The sequence below is a fragment of the Passer domesticus genome, chromosome 5, assembly GCF_036417665.1.
Source record: "Passer domesticus isolate bPasDom1 chromosome 5, bPasDom1.hap1, whole genome shotgun sequence".
In the NCBI taxonomy this organism is placed as follows: domain Eukaryota; kingdom Metazoa; phylum Chordata; class Aves; order Passeriformes; family Passeridae; genus Passer; species Passer domesticus.
Genome location: NC_087478.1, coordinates 43,487,078 through 43,503,126, shown reverse-complemented (window position 1 = coordinate 43,503,126; position 16,049 = coordinate 43,487,078). Strand labels below are relative to the sequence as shown.

Below are 16,049 nucleotides of genomic sequence, written 5' to 3'. Positions count from 1 at the left end.
TGTAAATGCTTGTGATCAAAAGGAGTGACAAAAGTCAGAGGGTCCACCAACAATCAGTAAAACTTTATTAACTACCTACACACTGGGCTTGGAAATCGATATTTTAGTCCCTGACCTACTATACAAGCACAAGTCAGTTAGTTTTGGATAAAGGGGTAAGATTAAAGGGAAGAGAGGAATTAAAGAGGGAGAGATGAATTAAATAAAGAAAGAAAAAGACAAAGAAGGAAAGAGAGCGAAAAAGAGAGTTCCAGATCCCAGATTCACAGTGTGTGACATTTACCACTACTATAGGCCTGGCTGAGATCAATAAAGTCTAGCACACTCCAGATTCTCAAAAAATGCATTTTATTGAAAAGAGAACAAAGCAGTTTCTGGTTTTCCATTCATAAATGTACTCTACTGTTACTATTACTATTTAAATGTAATTACATACTCAACTCTTCAAATTTACTTTTTATCATGACATAATAACTAAATATTTCATAGCTTTGATATTATCTATATTATAATACTTTACTAGAACATATAATTTATAAAAATTATAGTATATAATAATTATACACTATATATAGATATATGAAATAAACATCTAGATTCTTATATATGGCAAATTTCCGGTCAGCTCCAACAACATTTTTCCAATGAAGATGGAACAAGGAGAGGTTCCATCCATTGGCTGATCCCGGGCCAGCAGTGTTAGTTTTTCCTTTTGGTCGTTTTTGTCCAGTTTGTTTTTTCTTATTTCGGTCCCACATTCCCACTTCTTCTGTGCTCTAAATTCTGTCCCTTTTCAAAGGCCGGGAACAGCTCCATTTTGCAGGTCAGCTTTCGTGATTTTGGCCCTGCATGTACGGTATGTCTTCTATTCATGTGCTTTTTCAGCACTGGCAGAGTTCACACGTAAGCTGGGGGCTAATGCCATTCTTTTCTTGGAAAATGAAACTATAAAAGGAAATAGAAAAAACTCTCCTGTAGCCCTTCACTTGCTGACATGGCGGGACGTGTTGTGGGACCTTCGCCAGAGACTTGGCATGCATCCTCTTCTCCTTAAAGCACTAAAGGACGACTGCAAGGTGGTTTTCTTCTGCCTGTAGTGTGGCTTATGCGAGCAGCACAAGCAGAGCTCTGCGCTCATAGCGATGACTCCTCCCCTTCATTCGGTCAATCCTCAGCCAGAAGGATTTTTTTGAACCAATTTTCTAGAATGTCATACTCATACAGCGCATGGGTGTGGGCATCCGGCTGCTGCTCCAGGTGGTGGAAGAGATTGTATGGCTCAGCCATTTTAACGTCTGTGGGTAACTTGATGTCCTGGGGAAACGTTTTGTTGCCCACAATGAAGTGGTCGAGGCGTTTTTGTCGCAGACATAAGTACAGGTTGTACATGACAAGCACCATTCGTTCCAGGAGGTTCCTCCTGCGCCACGCTGAGACGGGTGAGATATGGAGCATATGCATAACAATGGTCTTCATGGTGTAGGTGGAAAAGCTGAAGCCCAGCGGAAGACGGGTGAAAAACTGGAGGCATTTGAGGTGCAGGCTGTCAGGGGGGGCCTGCCTGGCAAAGTACTGGAAGAACTCAACCTCTACTACAGCATAAGACTCGGGCCAGGTTAAGTTTGATGTGTAGGCCTCTCTGGGCTGGCTGCACGCAAAGACGGCTGAGTCATCTCTCCGCACCCCGAAGAAGATGTCAATCCTGAAGCTTTCCCTGATGTTGGTCACCTTGAGTTGGCAGCAGCGTGTGGAGGGCAGCAGCTTTAAATGCCAGTTGTGAGACTGAGGCAGAGCTGGCCAGACTGCTCTCACCAGCTGGTGGAACCAGCGGGTAGTTTTCTGCACGTCAAGGTAGGAGCCGGTGCACAGGGTGTCCAGGAGGCTGGGATCCTGATTGCTCCTCAGCTCCTCCTCGGAGTGGTGCAGGAAGCACAGCATGTCCTCAGCCTGCTGCTCCCTCCCTGGAGTGCAGGTGCACTCCAGCTGCACACGGACACGGAAGTTCTTCACGTGCCTCTGCTCTTGACTCTCCAGCTCCAGGTGGAAGCTGTGGCCTCGGGGAGGAGTCATGGGGATGAGCACGGTGTAAACGACATCCTGCTCACGGGGACTCCAGCCTTCAAAGGCACTGCCCACCCCGATGGCTCGTTGCAGGACTGGGTAGAAGCTGTTTGAGAGGATATGGCCAAAGCAAATTGTATAATTATCCATGAGCCGAGTTATCCATTCACAGCCTCTCTGCAGGTCCTGTACAGGCAACTGGATGCGCTGCATTACAACTTGTCCAACGCGATCGTCCGCATCATCATCTTCATCACTGACTTCATTTGCACCACCATTGATTTCTGCAATTGCAGCCGCATTTACATCTTCATTTCTGATATTGCCTTCTTCATTTGCCCCAACGTTACGCACTTCCGCTTCATTAGCACCACCGTTTCCTTCTTCAGCCTCCTCTCTCCTTTGGCTGCTTTTCCACCCGGTGTACCACAAGACCAAGACGAGGGTCAGGAACACAGCAACAGCAAAGTTCTGCAAGACCTGTGCCTGCTTCGCCTGCTCTTGCATAAGCTGTTCCATCTCCTGCTCCAGATGAAGCCTCTCCCTTTCCAGGTGCTTTTCACGCGCTTCCATGCGCAGACGTGTTTCTGCATCCAAACCATCAGCCACAGGCTGTGGGTATTGGATGAGGCTTTTGAAGACCACAAACAGGAATACCATGGGATCCATGGTCTGCAGGAGGAGGGAGAGAAGGCCGTGAGTGGGACAGGGATGCAGAGAACTACTGGCTGCTGGGGGGAGGATCCTCAGGGATCTGGACGCAGGAAGGACAGGGCCCCACACAGACAGCATGCAGGCAGCAAGGCCTGTCGCACTGCCCCAGCAGCTCCAGCTCCTGCCCTGTGGCCTGCCCAAGGTTCTCCTAGGAGGGGCTGTCCCTGCATGCAGAGGGAGAAGCCAGCCCCAGGTGCAGCATTTCTGCCCCAGCCCTTGTTCCCAGCACAGCCTCCCCGCCACGTCTGCACTCACCGCTTGCCAAGGCAAAGCAGGGCCAACGTAACCTGCCGGGACGTTTTTCAGCTGCCCCCATTGTGACACGTCCCCCGTGATGTCACACGTGTCACAGCACTGGGAGAGATAAACGGGTCAGAAAGAAATGTCATAAAGGGAAAAGCTCGGCCACAGTGTCCCAAAGCTGGGATTTCTTGCCCTGTAACCACCTTCTGTAAAGCACCACCTTCCGTGACCAGAGTTTGTTCTCTGCCAGGAATTGCCAGGGCATCTGGACAAATCCAATCATCTGGCAGCTGGAGGGGAGGGGAGGGGAGGGGAGGGGAGGGGAGGGGAGGGGAGGGGAGGGGAGGGGAGGGGAGGGGAGGAGAGGAGAGGAGAGGAGAGGAGAGGAGAGGAGAGGAGAGGAGAGGAGAGGAGAGGAGAGGAGAGGAGAGGAGAGGAGAGGAGAGGAGAGGAGAGGAGAGGAGAGGAGAGGAGAGGAGAGGAGAGGAGAGGAGAGGAGAGGAGAGGAGAGGAGAGGAGAGGAGAGGAGAGGAGAGGAGAGGAGAGGAGAGGAGAGGAGAGGAGAGGAGAGGAGAGGAGAGGAGAGGAGAGGAGAGGAGAGGAGAGGAGAGGAGAGGAGAGGAGAGGAGAGGAGAGGAGAGGAGAGGAGAGGAGAGGAGAGGAGAGGAGAGGGATTTGAACTGTGTTCAGTTATATCTAATAGTTTACACTACGTATACAAATATCCTAATTTAAGACTTGTACCCTCAAATATTTGTGAGTTATACACCCAGTGGATATTCTCTGTGTTCACTAACATTAATGCTCATGTACAGGGTTGCTCTGTACTGACTGTGCTATTGTATGAGATTACAGTGCATCACTGGCTCCAACATTAGAGGTTGCAGAAAATTATTGGTCTGTGAGATATGAACTAAAGAAATTTTAGAAATATCTGGTTTGGGCTGTCATCATTGCTTAGGAAGTTTCATAAAGACCTTGCACTGATGTCCTAATTTTAGAAGTTTGGGGGTTTTTTGCCAATGGTACTAATGAAATTTCTGCAAGTAAAATGATAACTGTTGTCACTTTTTTCCCCCCATTTTTTGACATCTTGCATATTATAAACCAAATTAATTTGAAGACTTAGAATCTGTACCCATGTGCACAACATCTTACATATCTTAAAATCATGAAGAAGAAAATCAACCAAATCTCTGTTTTCTGTCAGACACATTCTTGGGATTTTTGAGTGAGCCTGTATTTTGAACATCAAAATTCACTGAGAATGAGGATTCATTTCCTAGAGGGAATAAGGATTGTAGCTGTTTGTGCTAAGTGTTCAACAGAAATGAGTGAAGCCTCTAACCCCACAATTTTTCAGGTGTGGCTTTTACTGTTCTTCCTCAAAATAGTGAGAAAAAGAACAGTTTGTGTTATTATATTAAATTGATTAATTTACAGAACTGCCTGAGATGAAAGTTCTCTTTAGGAGTTCAGTTGTACATCTTTCTAAACCTTTCAGCCTGGAAACAACCGACACACCGCAAGGGAGTCTATGTGGTGTTACTGTCTGGAAACTTCAAAGTACCCTTGGTCTCTGATTTATAGAAAATAAACAAACATCCTTTTAAGTAGCATGCTGATCAGCTGCAGAAATTATTTACTACAGCCTGTTTAGTGTAAGAATTTAGGAAATTCCTGATGAAGATAACAGATCATCTTTTGAATCTTTGCAATTTTTTTTCAGCTATCATGCAGAGACTATCTTTCCTTAGGTAGAATTATTTTATTTGCTCTCCTCCAGTCCCATCAGCATTTATTTGGCCTGTCCAAATCCTCAGTCACTTTGTTATTTTCATTTATTTTGGGTTTTTAGGCCTATAACGCTGTATTTTCACTTTTCCAAGTGAGTTGTTTCCATATTTTGAGAATATGTTAAAAAAAAAAGTATTTACAGGTCTGGATTTTATTTTATTTTATATTCATATTTAGGTTCTTTCACATCTGCAAGTATTCTGAGGGAATACTTGGGTTTTGTTTTTTTTCATTAAAAAAGATCTCCAATTCTGTTCCTGTGGATTTTAAATATTTTCATGTTCAGTTATCTGCAAAATAAAATTAGTCTTCAACTCAGTATTTTTTCAAAATAAAAAAGACTATGGCTTTAGGAGTCAGACAGGAAGTTATGCCCTTTTGACCCAAAGAACTAAGAGGAAGGTTGGGAGGAAGATGATAAAGAAAAAGCAAAGGAGAATACAATTTGTATGCAGTGGTCATGGATGTCAAAAGTTTTAAATTATCCCAGTAGGAGGTACTTGGGGAGCAATCCCAGGCACAATGTGGAAACATGTTGTAGTGCACCACACTTTATTGACTTTTTCTCCTTATTCCCTGGAACTGTAACTTGGATATAGCTATTTCCAGACATCTCACAGAAGACTGGGGTTTTGTGATCCTTTCAACTGGTTATGTGTGAAATCAGTGTTTATGAGGACAGATTACTCCTGCACAGTATTGTCAATCTAGGAAGTGCACATTACTGTGGAAGTGAAAGCCTTAGCTATGCAAATACTTGGGATCATAATTTTTTTTCTCCCTGTATTCTCTGGTTTGTTGGTTTTTATCTTTTGTTTTTAATCTGTTTTTCCTAAGCTATTTATATTTATGCTTTTTTACATCCCCAGCCCTCCTCATAATTTTTCAGTGCCTGTGGGAAAGGAAAATGAGGCAAAGCTTATCTTTTTCCATTCTGCAGATGAAAATCCAGAGGTTGCACACAGAGAGATTCAGAGAGATAGGGGAAGGAGTGCTGTTGCTATGGGAGTCTTCTTTGCTTCCTCTCTTCTGCAAGAGTTTATCCTTAGTGAGTCCAGGGGACTTGAGACAGGAAAGGGCTCTGAAATTTTTGCCAGAAATAGAAAACAGGTAACTTGATCCTCCTTTTATCCCACAGAAACCTGAGGAAAAATGGGTGTGCCCAGTAAGTGTGACAGCAAGGCAAGAAATTAGAAAAGTCCCATGGATAAGCAGGCTAAAAGAGAAGAATGGACAGAGGTGCCAGGACTGCAAATTGACATCTCCTTGGCATGTCAAAGGATGGGGAAAGGCAAAGAATTGTGCTGACCCCCTGTTGCAACATGTACAGGGGGATGGTGACATAAAGGCAAAATGTACAGCTGGATGGTGAGAAAAATTACTCCCAGAACCAAGCAGCTGAGTCTCACTGTCAGTGTGGCCCAGTGCCCCTCCTGGCCTGGGGCAGCTGAATGCAGAGTCCTCCTGGGACCTTGGATCAGGCAGAAGGGTGTAACTAGTAAAGCAAAGTGGCAAATGTAGATGGACATTTCTGGTAAACTTGGCAATATTTTCAAAGTCTATGTTGTGACATTTTATGCTTTGCCATAGATAATTGTCAAACACCTTGTACTAGCGAATCATTAGCTGCTGCACAGTGCAAAGCTTATCTTTAATTAAAAAGTAATCCACACATACTGAACATTTGAATTTGTGACCCTTACGGTTATTAAAACAAACATTCTTACATCTGTTGGGTTCAAGTGTTATTGGAGTTTATGTTTTCAGGCACTTACACCAGGCAAATCTGAGCTTAATAAATGTCTGAAGACTGATGAAAGTGTGATAGAGAGGAATTTGGTCCAGTCTCTTCAAAATCAGGAGATCTATAGATGGGTGTAATAGCCCTACTTCATATTTGCATGGAGAGATGTACACGAGTTTCTCTTAAATTTAATTACTTCATTGTCTTTATAATATTTGACAACTTTTACATACACTTGTCCTCTTAATATCTTTGCAGTACATCTAAAAATAAGTAAGATGTAAACCTGGTGATAAGCTGAATTGCATGTTTCCACTTAAATCTGCATTCCTTTTTGAGATCTTTTGAGTTTTTTCTTTAGAAATGCCCACCACATTTCCAGTATACCTGTACTTAATGCTCTTTCATTTCCTTTGTCTAGCACAAGATGCTGTTATCCCACAAAGTCCCACAGAGAGTAGAGGGGAAAAAAGAGAGACAGAAAAATGTTAATTTAGGAAGTAAATTTGCTCAGTGCTTTATCCCAGCATCCTGTCCTCCTACTGCTTTTCATATGACCTTTTTCACTGCTCAGAATTCATTACTATTGTAAAAACCATGGTTATGTTTCTTTAAAATTTTCAAGAAATCCATGCCCTGTTTTAAAATAAATGGGATTCACAAATGACAAATCATGCTCTCTTTGAAATCCTTTTCCTTCAGGAGCAACTCCAGAAGTTTGTTAATTAGACCCACTAAACCAAAACTCCACAGCAATAATGCTGTGCAGAAGCAAAGGAGAAGACATCATTATCACTCTTTTATTTACCACTTCAGGACAGCACAGGAACCCTAATCAGCTCACAACTACATTGTGTCAGGTGCTGTACACAATAAACAGCAGTTCCTGCTTCAGGAAATGTGAAATTTGTGAATATATTTATATCCAGGTTTGTGGCCCCCTGGTAACTCCTTTCATGGTTACCTGTACAAACATTAGTGTAGGAATCCAGAAATGTTTGCTGCAGGATACAAACACCTGTGGTTTTCTTCGGGCTGGAGCCCAGTGTCATTTCACTTCCATAGAGTAATAGCACCTTAGTGTAAACAGAGTGGAATAAAACCCAAGTCACTTTGTGCTCTTTAAGTTAAAGATACTTTATACATAGATATGCTTACCGAAAGGTGTTCCAATGAGGCATAATTATGTGGGCATCTTTGTAATATACCTGGGTCAATGCTAGTGTTAGAAAGTTCTTATTCTGTGGGTCAGCATTGCTGCTGTTTGCAGCCCTGACCTGTCGGTCTGTAATGAATCAATCTGCAGAAGAGCCAGACTAACTTGTATCTGTCTCAGCTTTCTTAATTGCAGACCACAAGCACTGATAGAACCTAAAATGTTTGCTCAGTCTAGACTGAGCAGGGAAATGAAGGAGCACAGTGCCCTTTGGGAGCGCCTTCAGATCCTTTTAAGGAGGTAAAATCTACATATGGCATCAGAAATACAGACTGCATACAAAAGCAACACATGCTAATAAATGGCCCCTTAAAAAGAATTTAAATTAATACAAAATAATCAGGTTTGTGTGTGTTAAGGTTTGGGAACACATTTAGCATCTCTGGGAAGTGCTGGCTAGACTGTCCACCACAAATACGAGCAGCAGGTGAGACACTGCCACCTCCCTTGTCCCGTCCAGGAGGGGACAGGTCGTTTGCTTGCTGAAATGGCTCTAGAGCCACAAAGGGTGGAATCAGTGACACACCAAGTCATCCTGTCCCCAGTGTCCCTTCCTGCACCTCCAGCTGCTGCAAGGAGAGGCGTGCAGGAAGAGACATCCCAGCTGACTGGCCATCAGAGGTGAACCCGTGACCTGAACCTGTGATCGCATCACCACCACGAGGTTTGTTCGTGCAGACAGGCAGGAATGTGATCCCACTCCTCCAGAGAACAGGGTGAGAAGAGCCCTCTGGACTGCAGTGGGACAGGGCTGTGACTTCTCTCTGCTGGGAAGCTGGGCACCCCGTTTTACTGCAGCTACATTAAAAATGGCAGCCAAGTCCAAGTGCTGGGATATTCACAATCCAGGCAGTAGAAGGTGTGCTGCCTTGTGGAATGAGGCGTGCCTGGAGCTGAGGTTGCTCATGGTTTTGCCTGGCATCCAACGTGGGCACATATTTTGGGCATGGAGACACACCTCTGGCCACCTGTCCTTTTTCCTGTGATTTCTACAGGGGGACTTTGAAGGCCTTTCAAAGAGTCCTCAGAGCAGTTGTTTCAGGGCAGCACCAGCAGCTGTGGGAAAGCACCTTGATGGAGCATTCCACTCAAAGCAGGAAGCCTGCAAGAAGGATCCTTGCAGCCCTGATGCTCCCATCTGTGCCAGCCACCAGCACTAGCCACTATGGGGGCCCCTCATGCTGCAGCAAAACTGGAAATCAAAGGCAAGAATTCCTGGCTTGTCCTGAATCCAAAAATCTGAGATTAAAAAAAAAAAAAAAAAAATTAAAAACAGTTAGCTCCCCTCAATTGAGTTAATAATTGATGCATTTTCCAGGCTTGTCTCATCTGCCAGAGAACAGGAAGCAATGTCCCTGAAAAACTTCAATTTTCACATGTTACCTTGGCCCATGGGGTTACAGAAACAGCCTTCCACCTGGGATAACCCAGGGCTGCTCATCCTGTGAAAACACGAGCAGCCAACTCCCCTGTGTCCCTCTCCAGTGCCTGGGCTCCATAGGCATCACTCTGGAGAAGGCTTTAAAGGGTTACCGGGCTGTGAGAGGGAAGGGTGGGGAGCGGAAGGAGCAGGAAGGCGCAGGGGAACCGCAGTTCTCTTACAATCATCAGATCAAGTCACAGGGTGGAGGAGGATTTTCCAGATCCTCTGACCTTAAGGTTGGGGAGTGAAAGGAAGAGGAAGCACATTTGCACAGATCCTCTGTCAGAGCTTCCTCAGGGAGGGGCTCGGCCCTTCTGGCCCTTTGCTACATGCAGGGCCATGCACACACATACACACAGCTAAATAAACACGGGAGTGAAGTTCAAAGTAGGCCCATGAGAGAAAACATAATCTGTGGGAACCTGTAATTAACCCTTGTGCTCACCAGCCCATCATATCTTAAACATTAAGTGTGTAACCAGACATAAAAGAAGATTTTTGCTGGGTAGCAGGAATATCTTGCAGTCCTACAGCACTTCCTAGGATCTTACAATCACCTTACGAGCCATTAAGCCTGACTATGCCTTTGGGCAGGAACTTTAGCAGAAAAGTAGGGAAACTGAGGCATAAAGCATAAATTAATTGCTGGGATCACTTGGAAGTCCTGTGGTAGAGTTGCACCGGTGGCAGAAACCCCATAGTTCCCCACCACCTACTTTGTGCCTGATTCAATGCCTGTTGAAAACACCAGGCGATTTTTATTCACTTTAATATGTTTGGCTTAATCTCCTCAGCCACAAAGACATGATCATTTGTATTTCATTAGGCACCTGTCCTGCAGAAACCTGAATCCTCAGCATGGGTTTCTAAGACAGTAAGACATACTAGAAATAGGCCTGAGAAAATCTTTTCTTCTAAAAAAATGATTGTCAAAAACAGCAATTCAAAGGCTTGTTAATAATACAACCAAATCTCTCCTATGTTTTTCTCCTTTTTCTCCTCTTGGTCATGTTTTATTTTTTTCCCTTCTTCATTTTGTTTTCAAGCTACAGGAAGTTTTAGTATGGACCATTTTAGATTAGATGCAGGATTCAGTGGGTGAGACCTTCTCTTCAGCAGATTTTGAAGAATGTTATCACTGTGAAGAGGCAGTCAGAGCTGCAAAACTGACTAGTAGTTTTTGTTTCTTAATCCTGAATAATTCCCCTCGTGAAGAACATTAAAAATAATAATCAAGCATGCAAGCAATTAATCTTCTTACAGTGGCAGATGAGCTGCCCAAAGTGTGAAATTCAGTAAGAGCTCTTTTCAATAAGAATATTTTTTCTGTTGCACTCATCACAATTTTGTGTGAGTGTCTGCAGCAGTGTGGTCTACTGGAAAGTGAGCCAGCTGAAGGCAGCTGAAAGGTTTTCTGGAGTCACTAAGGTAGCTTGTCAAGGGTAGCAGCCATGTTGGCATCTCCACTGATTCTGTGGCTGGATTTTCATCTTAAGTGGGAAAGTAGTTCAGTGTCCTTCACTGTTAGTCTGATCACTTCTCAGCACTTGTTCATTGGTTGTCAGTCTTTTTTTGACACCTCTAAGCCTTTTTTTTTTTTTTTCCTATCCACCTGTACTCCTGCATCTCTTCCTTTTATTGCTCCTATGATGGTGGTACATGAAAATTATAAAACTCTTCTAGTGACCACATATTTTAACCTTTGGCACTGTGTGTTGTTTGCATGGCATACTGTTCATCATAACAGAGAAGAAAAAGACCCTTTAAGCAGTGATTTGCAAACCCTTCATTCTGTCATTTTTATATCCAAGAATCACTGGTTCTGACAAATGAGCCAACATATCTGAACATTGGTACATTCTGTATTTTTGATGCTTCTTTTCTTCTAATCATCTATGTATTTTTTCCTCTTTTGAGTACTTTATTCCTGTGAAATAGATAATGATATCTATTGACTATTACCTTCTGGAAGTCTAAACTTTATTCCTACAAGCTAAAATACATGGCAAAAGACCGGTTCTGATTACACATCACCTCTTCCCATTAGAAAAAATGCACAATTTGCACAGATAAAGGGACCTAGACAGAAGGAGAGCATTGAATGCTGTCTCCTTCAGAGAAAACTAAAATCTCTTGCCTTTCTGGTTTACAGCTGAAAGGGTTTTGCCATTAGGAGGTCTGCTGGTACTGAAACCCAGGTGCCAGCACACTGTGCTCACAGCTGGATTTCCATGAGCCCTTGGAAAGGGCTCATGGCTGTATCCTGGTGTAGATACAGCCCTTGAAAAACTGGTGAGTGGCCTCTTCCAGGTCATCCCCATCCAGCCCCATCTTGCAGGAAGTCTCCAGGGTTTCAGTACAGGTCTCCTTCAGGTGGCTCCAGAGTGAGGAAAAAATGGCAGGAATTGGCTATCTTAGACTGAACCCAATGCATGAATGGTGATAGTCACACAATCTTTCTGGAATATGCAGCACAAAAATTCAGCATCATCTCTCAATTCTCAAATCATGCCAGTGCCTTGATGCCCTCTTCATAAATGTTGTACATATGACCTAAGAATTCATTATTGAATGTTGACCTATTTAGACTCCTGGATTCTTCTGAATAACCCCAATATTCAAGACAGCTAAAACTTCATGTTCACTTTGTAGCTGCTAAGAAAATTGCAACCCTGTTAAATCCTGCCAGCTGGACTTCTGGACACAGTGTCAGAACATCTTTAGAACCAGCAATTCATCCAGTAGCTGCAATTTGTTGTAGGTGTACCTGTACTTGCACACTGGTAAAAAATCTCCCTTTAGTCCTTCCTGACCAGGTCATTCCTTTCTGTCTGTAACATCACCTGGCTTTAACATTTGCATCCTTTTGGAACACCAATGTTATTTCCAATAGGAGGAAAGAGACATAGATTAAACCATACCCTTTACTACACCAGAGACAGGAACAACTGCAGGGTTTGCAGGAGGAAACCAAAGGCAAATCTAATTTCTTTAACTCAGCATTCCTTCAGTGACATTTTGGGCATGTAACAGGGAATTTCAAGCAGTTATACCCCATTGCATACTCCAAAGCTTATTCCCACGGGTGAGGGGAGGAGGAGGACACACAGTCTCTTTTTTCTGGAGGCTGGTATTCCTCCTTCTCCTGGAGAGGCTTTCCTGAACCTGGTGTCACGGGCTCTCCCATCAGCAGCCTCTGCAATCATGCTGGTGACAGCTTCCTCTCCCACCTGCCCCATTCCCACCTGGAAAGGGGCACAGCAGGATGGGATTCCCACAGGACGACTTTGTGATGTGAATGATCTATTGTGAAAAGCGAAAACCTAAATTTTTAAATGCAAAGCTAAAAGGAGCTTGGTGCTTTTTCCACAAGGTGAGGAAGAAAATCTTCCAACTTGTCAATTGCATGTTTTTGCTCTGCCTTGTGTGAATAGAGTAGTCATATTGCTCTTGTTCAAAGTCTCCCAAGAGAGGCCAAAACCAAGTTGCAACCAATTTTTACATTTCAGGAAGGACAGGTGGTCTTTCAAGCAAAAGAATAAACAGTGCTGTGTTCACATCTTGAGCAGTCAGTGGAGCAACATGGCAATGTCTTCTCATAAACCAGCCTCTCTCTACTTACTGAATGGACCAGGGCTCTCACAGGAAATCAGACAGCTTGTGCATTGGGCTCTGTGAAGCTTGCACACCTACCCTATCTTGTCACCTGACAAAAGCACTCCGCTGAATATGGTCACGGTCCCTCTGCACAGGGTCCCTTATTTTCTGCCAGTTCATGAGGCTTTTAATGCTATGCAGGCAGAGATTTGAGGCAAAATCCTACATCACATTTTAGAAATTATTTGTTTGCCACTCCAGGGTCAGATGTCTGCTGCTACTTGAGCATTTTGAGTTACAAAAAGTGGTAGACATGGCTTAGAGGACTTGTGTTTTTAAATAACTAGAAAAAATACTATTATGGTATTGAAAATTTTTTTGCTATGCTTTCTGCTTTCCACTTGATTCCCATATGACCTATCTCAGAAGGGTACAGAGCAATCTTCTAATCATGAGGTAAAATTCTAGTAGTATGGTCAAATCTTCTAGTAGTCCAAGCTCTGTCATAGTGGTGTACAATCAATTATAGCTATCAATATGGATATCTGAGACAAGCCTTAACATCTATGTTTGGGCATAATTTCTGAGAGGAAGAGGGAAGTGTCTGGGAAATCCATCTCAGTGAATCTTCATTACTCCTAAATTTTCTATTCTTCTTATAAAAAATTATTGTGACCCAACTTGACTACTTCCTAGTGGAACACCTGGCTAGCAGCTTACTTCTCAGGAGTGGTTGAAGCATTTAAAGCTGTTCCTGATGAAGGAGCAGTGCCTGGCACCCATGTCAGTGGGTAGAACTGGCTGGGGGGTGCCATGGGGATGCAGAGGAGGGACACAGGCCAGCCCCACTGCTCGGGTCACTGGTGAGTGCACTCACACCAAGGCAGGAGAAAGCAGCAGCAGCCCCAAACTGGGAGTGTGCTGGCAGACTGTCTTCCTGCCCAGCTGCTGAAAAGGTGGATGTGATGGAGCAAACTGTCCTGCCCATTAAACCCACTGGTACAGCAATTGCAGAGAGAAGGTCAGCCTGAGCACAAAGGTGGGACACTTGGACGTCATGTATTTGTTTACCTCACTGGAGTGGAGGATAATGTTAAAATTTGAAGTGTACTGGTCTCTGCAAACACTATTGTGATTTCCATTAAAAATATCTTTCATCCTCCTATTGTTGGTTCATTGATTTGGGTTTTTTAAAAGATGGGAACACTTGTATACTGGCATCGGAAAGGACAGGGAATTTTTCTGTAGCAAGATCCAATAATGAATGAATTGATCGATTTTTCATTTGCAGAGGAGGGGACAGAGGGTAGGGAGACATGGGAGGAAGTGCTGTATGTTCAATATGTTCAATATAATCAAATTAACTAGCAGGTTCAACTTTGAGGAGTGTTTTATATGCTATATTACCATTTAATTAAATGGCAGTAAGGTGTCTTTCAGATTACATCAAATTCAATTTAATTTTCTGTAAGCAGTCATGATGAAAATGAAGGCAAAATCTGATTCTATTGATATCTGTTGCTCTAACCAACTGGACAGCTCCTCAGTGGACAAATGACAGTTTTCCTTAGGATAGCTATATATGAGCATCATCTAAACTTTAACACTGTGAGATAATGACTTGCTCATGTAAATGGCTTCACTGCCTGCCTTTGGGACATGTTTAGGATGTCATCTGAGTGCACACACAGTGCGTATAGCTTACTATGTGATGCTGAATTTTTGTTGCTCTTTGGTTTTGTTCTTCTTTTCTTTCAATATTGCCAAAATCCATGATGATGACTGACATTTTTCCAAAAGCAGAAGTGAGTCACTTTTTAAAGTGGTTGAATACTAAAGATGGGGTGGGGGTGTATGTGGGGGTGGGGGTGGGAGAAATTAGGTCTGCAGGCTTAAACAGGTTCTTTTTGCCACTTTGTATCAGTCTTCAGTCACTAACACACCCTTCATCTAAGGACTGAATCCTACAATCACATTCCCCTAAAGCATAAACTATTAATATGGCTGTGTGAATGAGGGGGCTTGAACTAACATAGGAATGCATGGCAATGTATTGCAATGTACCTAAGTATATTCTAAAATGCTCACAGCTTTAATGAAATTCTTGATTGTTGGCCAGCTACTACAGCACTGAAGTATTATTATTTCATATTCCTCTCATTATAAGAAACTCGAGTGGGTTCACTTGCCTTAAATTACACAAAGTGAGTAGTTCTTCAGTTCTTGTAGTATGTGAAGTTTCTGTAGTGCCCCCCCCCCCGTCAGTCTGGAAAGGAGCATAACCTGGAGAAGGGAAGGAGCACAGCAGGTCAGGGCTGAGCTGAAAAGAGCTAGGACAAAAACTACTCGAGATACACTGAGACCACGTTAGCTCCTATTGCTGACGTTAATTTGTAATTTTCATGAGCGCTATGATCAAATAAATTTACAAAAACATAATCCAGATTGCTGGGGCAGAGGAACACTGAACACAGGGCTGTTCAAACATCCTGTGTATTATTGGCCCAGAGCCATTGCCAGCTGCAACATTTTTCTGTTAGAGAGATGAAATTGCTGCTCCTGAATGCACACAAATATTTAAACAACCAACAAAATATAAAGCAATGTAAGGATGTAAAAGTAAATCAGCCTTTTGGCAATATATCTTGACAGGAGAGCAACAGCCTAGTAAATCCTATCTAACTTTTGGCAGAGCCTTAGTCCTAATGCTGGCCTCTAAAAACAGATTTGTGTATAGATTTGATAGCAATCCCAACATCTTGGGTCTTGGTTTTCCTTTCACCAAGTTATTACAAACACAGCACATTTGACATTACTGTTCCACTTCATCCAAGACCTGCAAAATAAATATTGTCTTTAATGTACATTGAGTAATACCTAGAAATAATTTGCATTTACAGCACCTTCTCTTGAAAACTGAAAGCACTTCGTAAGTAGGAGGATCAGAGCCCTTTAATACTTCTGTGAGGCAGTGTATTATTTTCCCTATTCAAAACTACAGAAGCTATTGCAGAGAAAGTGTCACATTTGGTGTTATGGCTGAAAGAAAAAGGCAGAGCCTTGAGAAAAACGTTGAGCCCCTTGAGTGCTTTTGCCACAAAACCACCCAGCAGTAGATGAGAAAACTGCATGCACCATAAAAAGCATAGTCACTCTGAGTGAAGTCAGTAGCAGTACCTGTGAAATACTAAGCCATTTTAGAATCAAAGGATTTTTATGAAACCTGTTCATTTGAAGTACTTCTCATGAGGCAT

General features: G+C 43.2%; 1 protein-coding gene and 2 long non-coding RNA genes across 4 annotated transcripts; 2 read left to right on the top strand and 1 right to left on the bottom strand.

Moving 5' to 3' along the window:
• Nucleotides 1-1,164: 1,164 nt before the first annotated feature.
• On the bottom strand, nt 1,165-3,283 carry LOC135301433 (inositol 1,4,5-trisphosphate receptor-interacting protein-like 1). The gene is made up of 3 exons (XM_064421590.1): nt 3,239-3,283; nt 3,031-3,129; nt 1,165-2,733 (listed from the first exon to the last, which is right to left on the bottom strand). Exons 1-3 carry the CDS (start codon nt 3,281-3,283, stop codon nt 1,165-1,167), a joined length of 1,713 nt encoding a protein of 570 aa, XP_064277660.1.
• A 384-nt stretch (nt 3,284-3,667) lies between these two features.
• Nucleotides 3,668-7,458, top strand: LOC135300392 (uncharacterized). Of its 2 annotated transcripts, none has more exons than XR_010362277.1 (3): nt 3,668-4,381; nt 5,756-5,863; nt 5,954-7,458. It is a non-coding gene; the product is annotated as an uncharacterized LOC135300392 (long non-coding RNA). The 2 variants fall into 2 exon arrangements; XR_010362278.1 differs by having other exon boundaries at nt 4,523-5,863.
• Nucleotides 7,459-8,124: 666 nt separating this feature from the next.
• LOC135300393 (uncharacterized) lies at nt 8,125-8,942 on the top strand. The gene is made up of 3 exons (XR_010362279.1): nt 8,125-8,202; nt 8,321-8,439; nt 8,771-8,942. It is a non-coding gene; the product is annotated as an uncharacterized LOC135300393 (long non-coding RNA).
• Nucleotides 8,943-16,049: the final 7,107 nt, after the last annotated feature.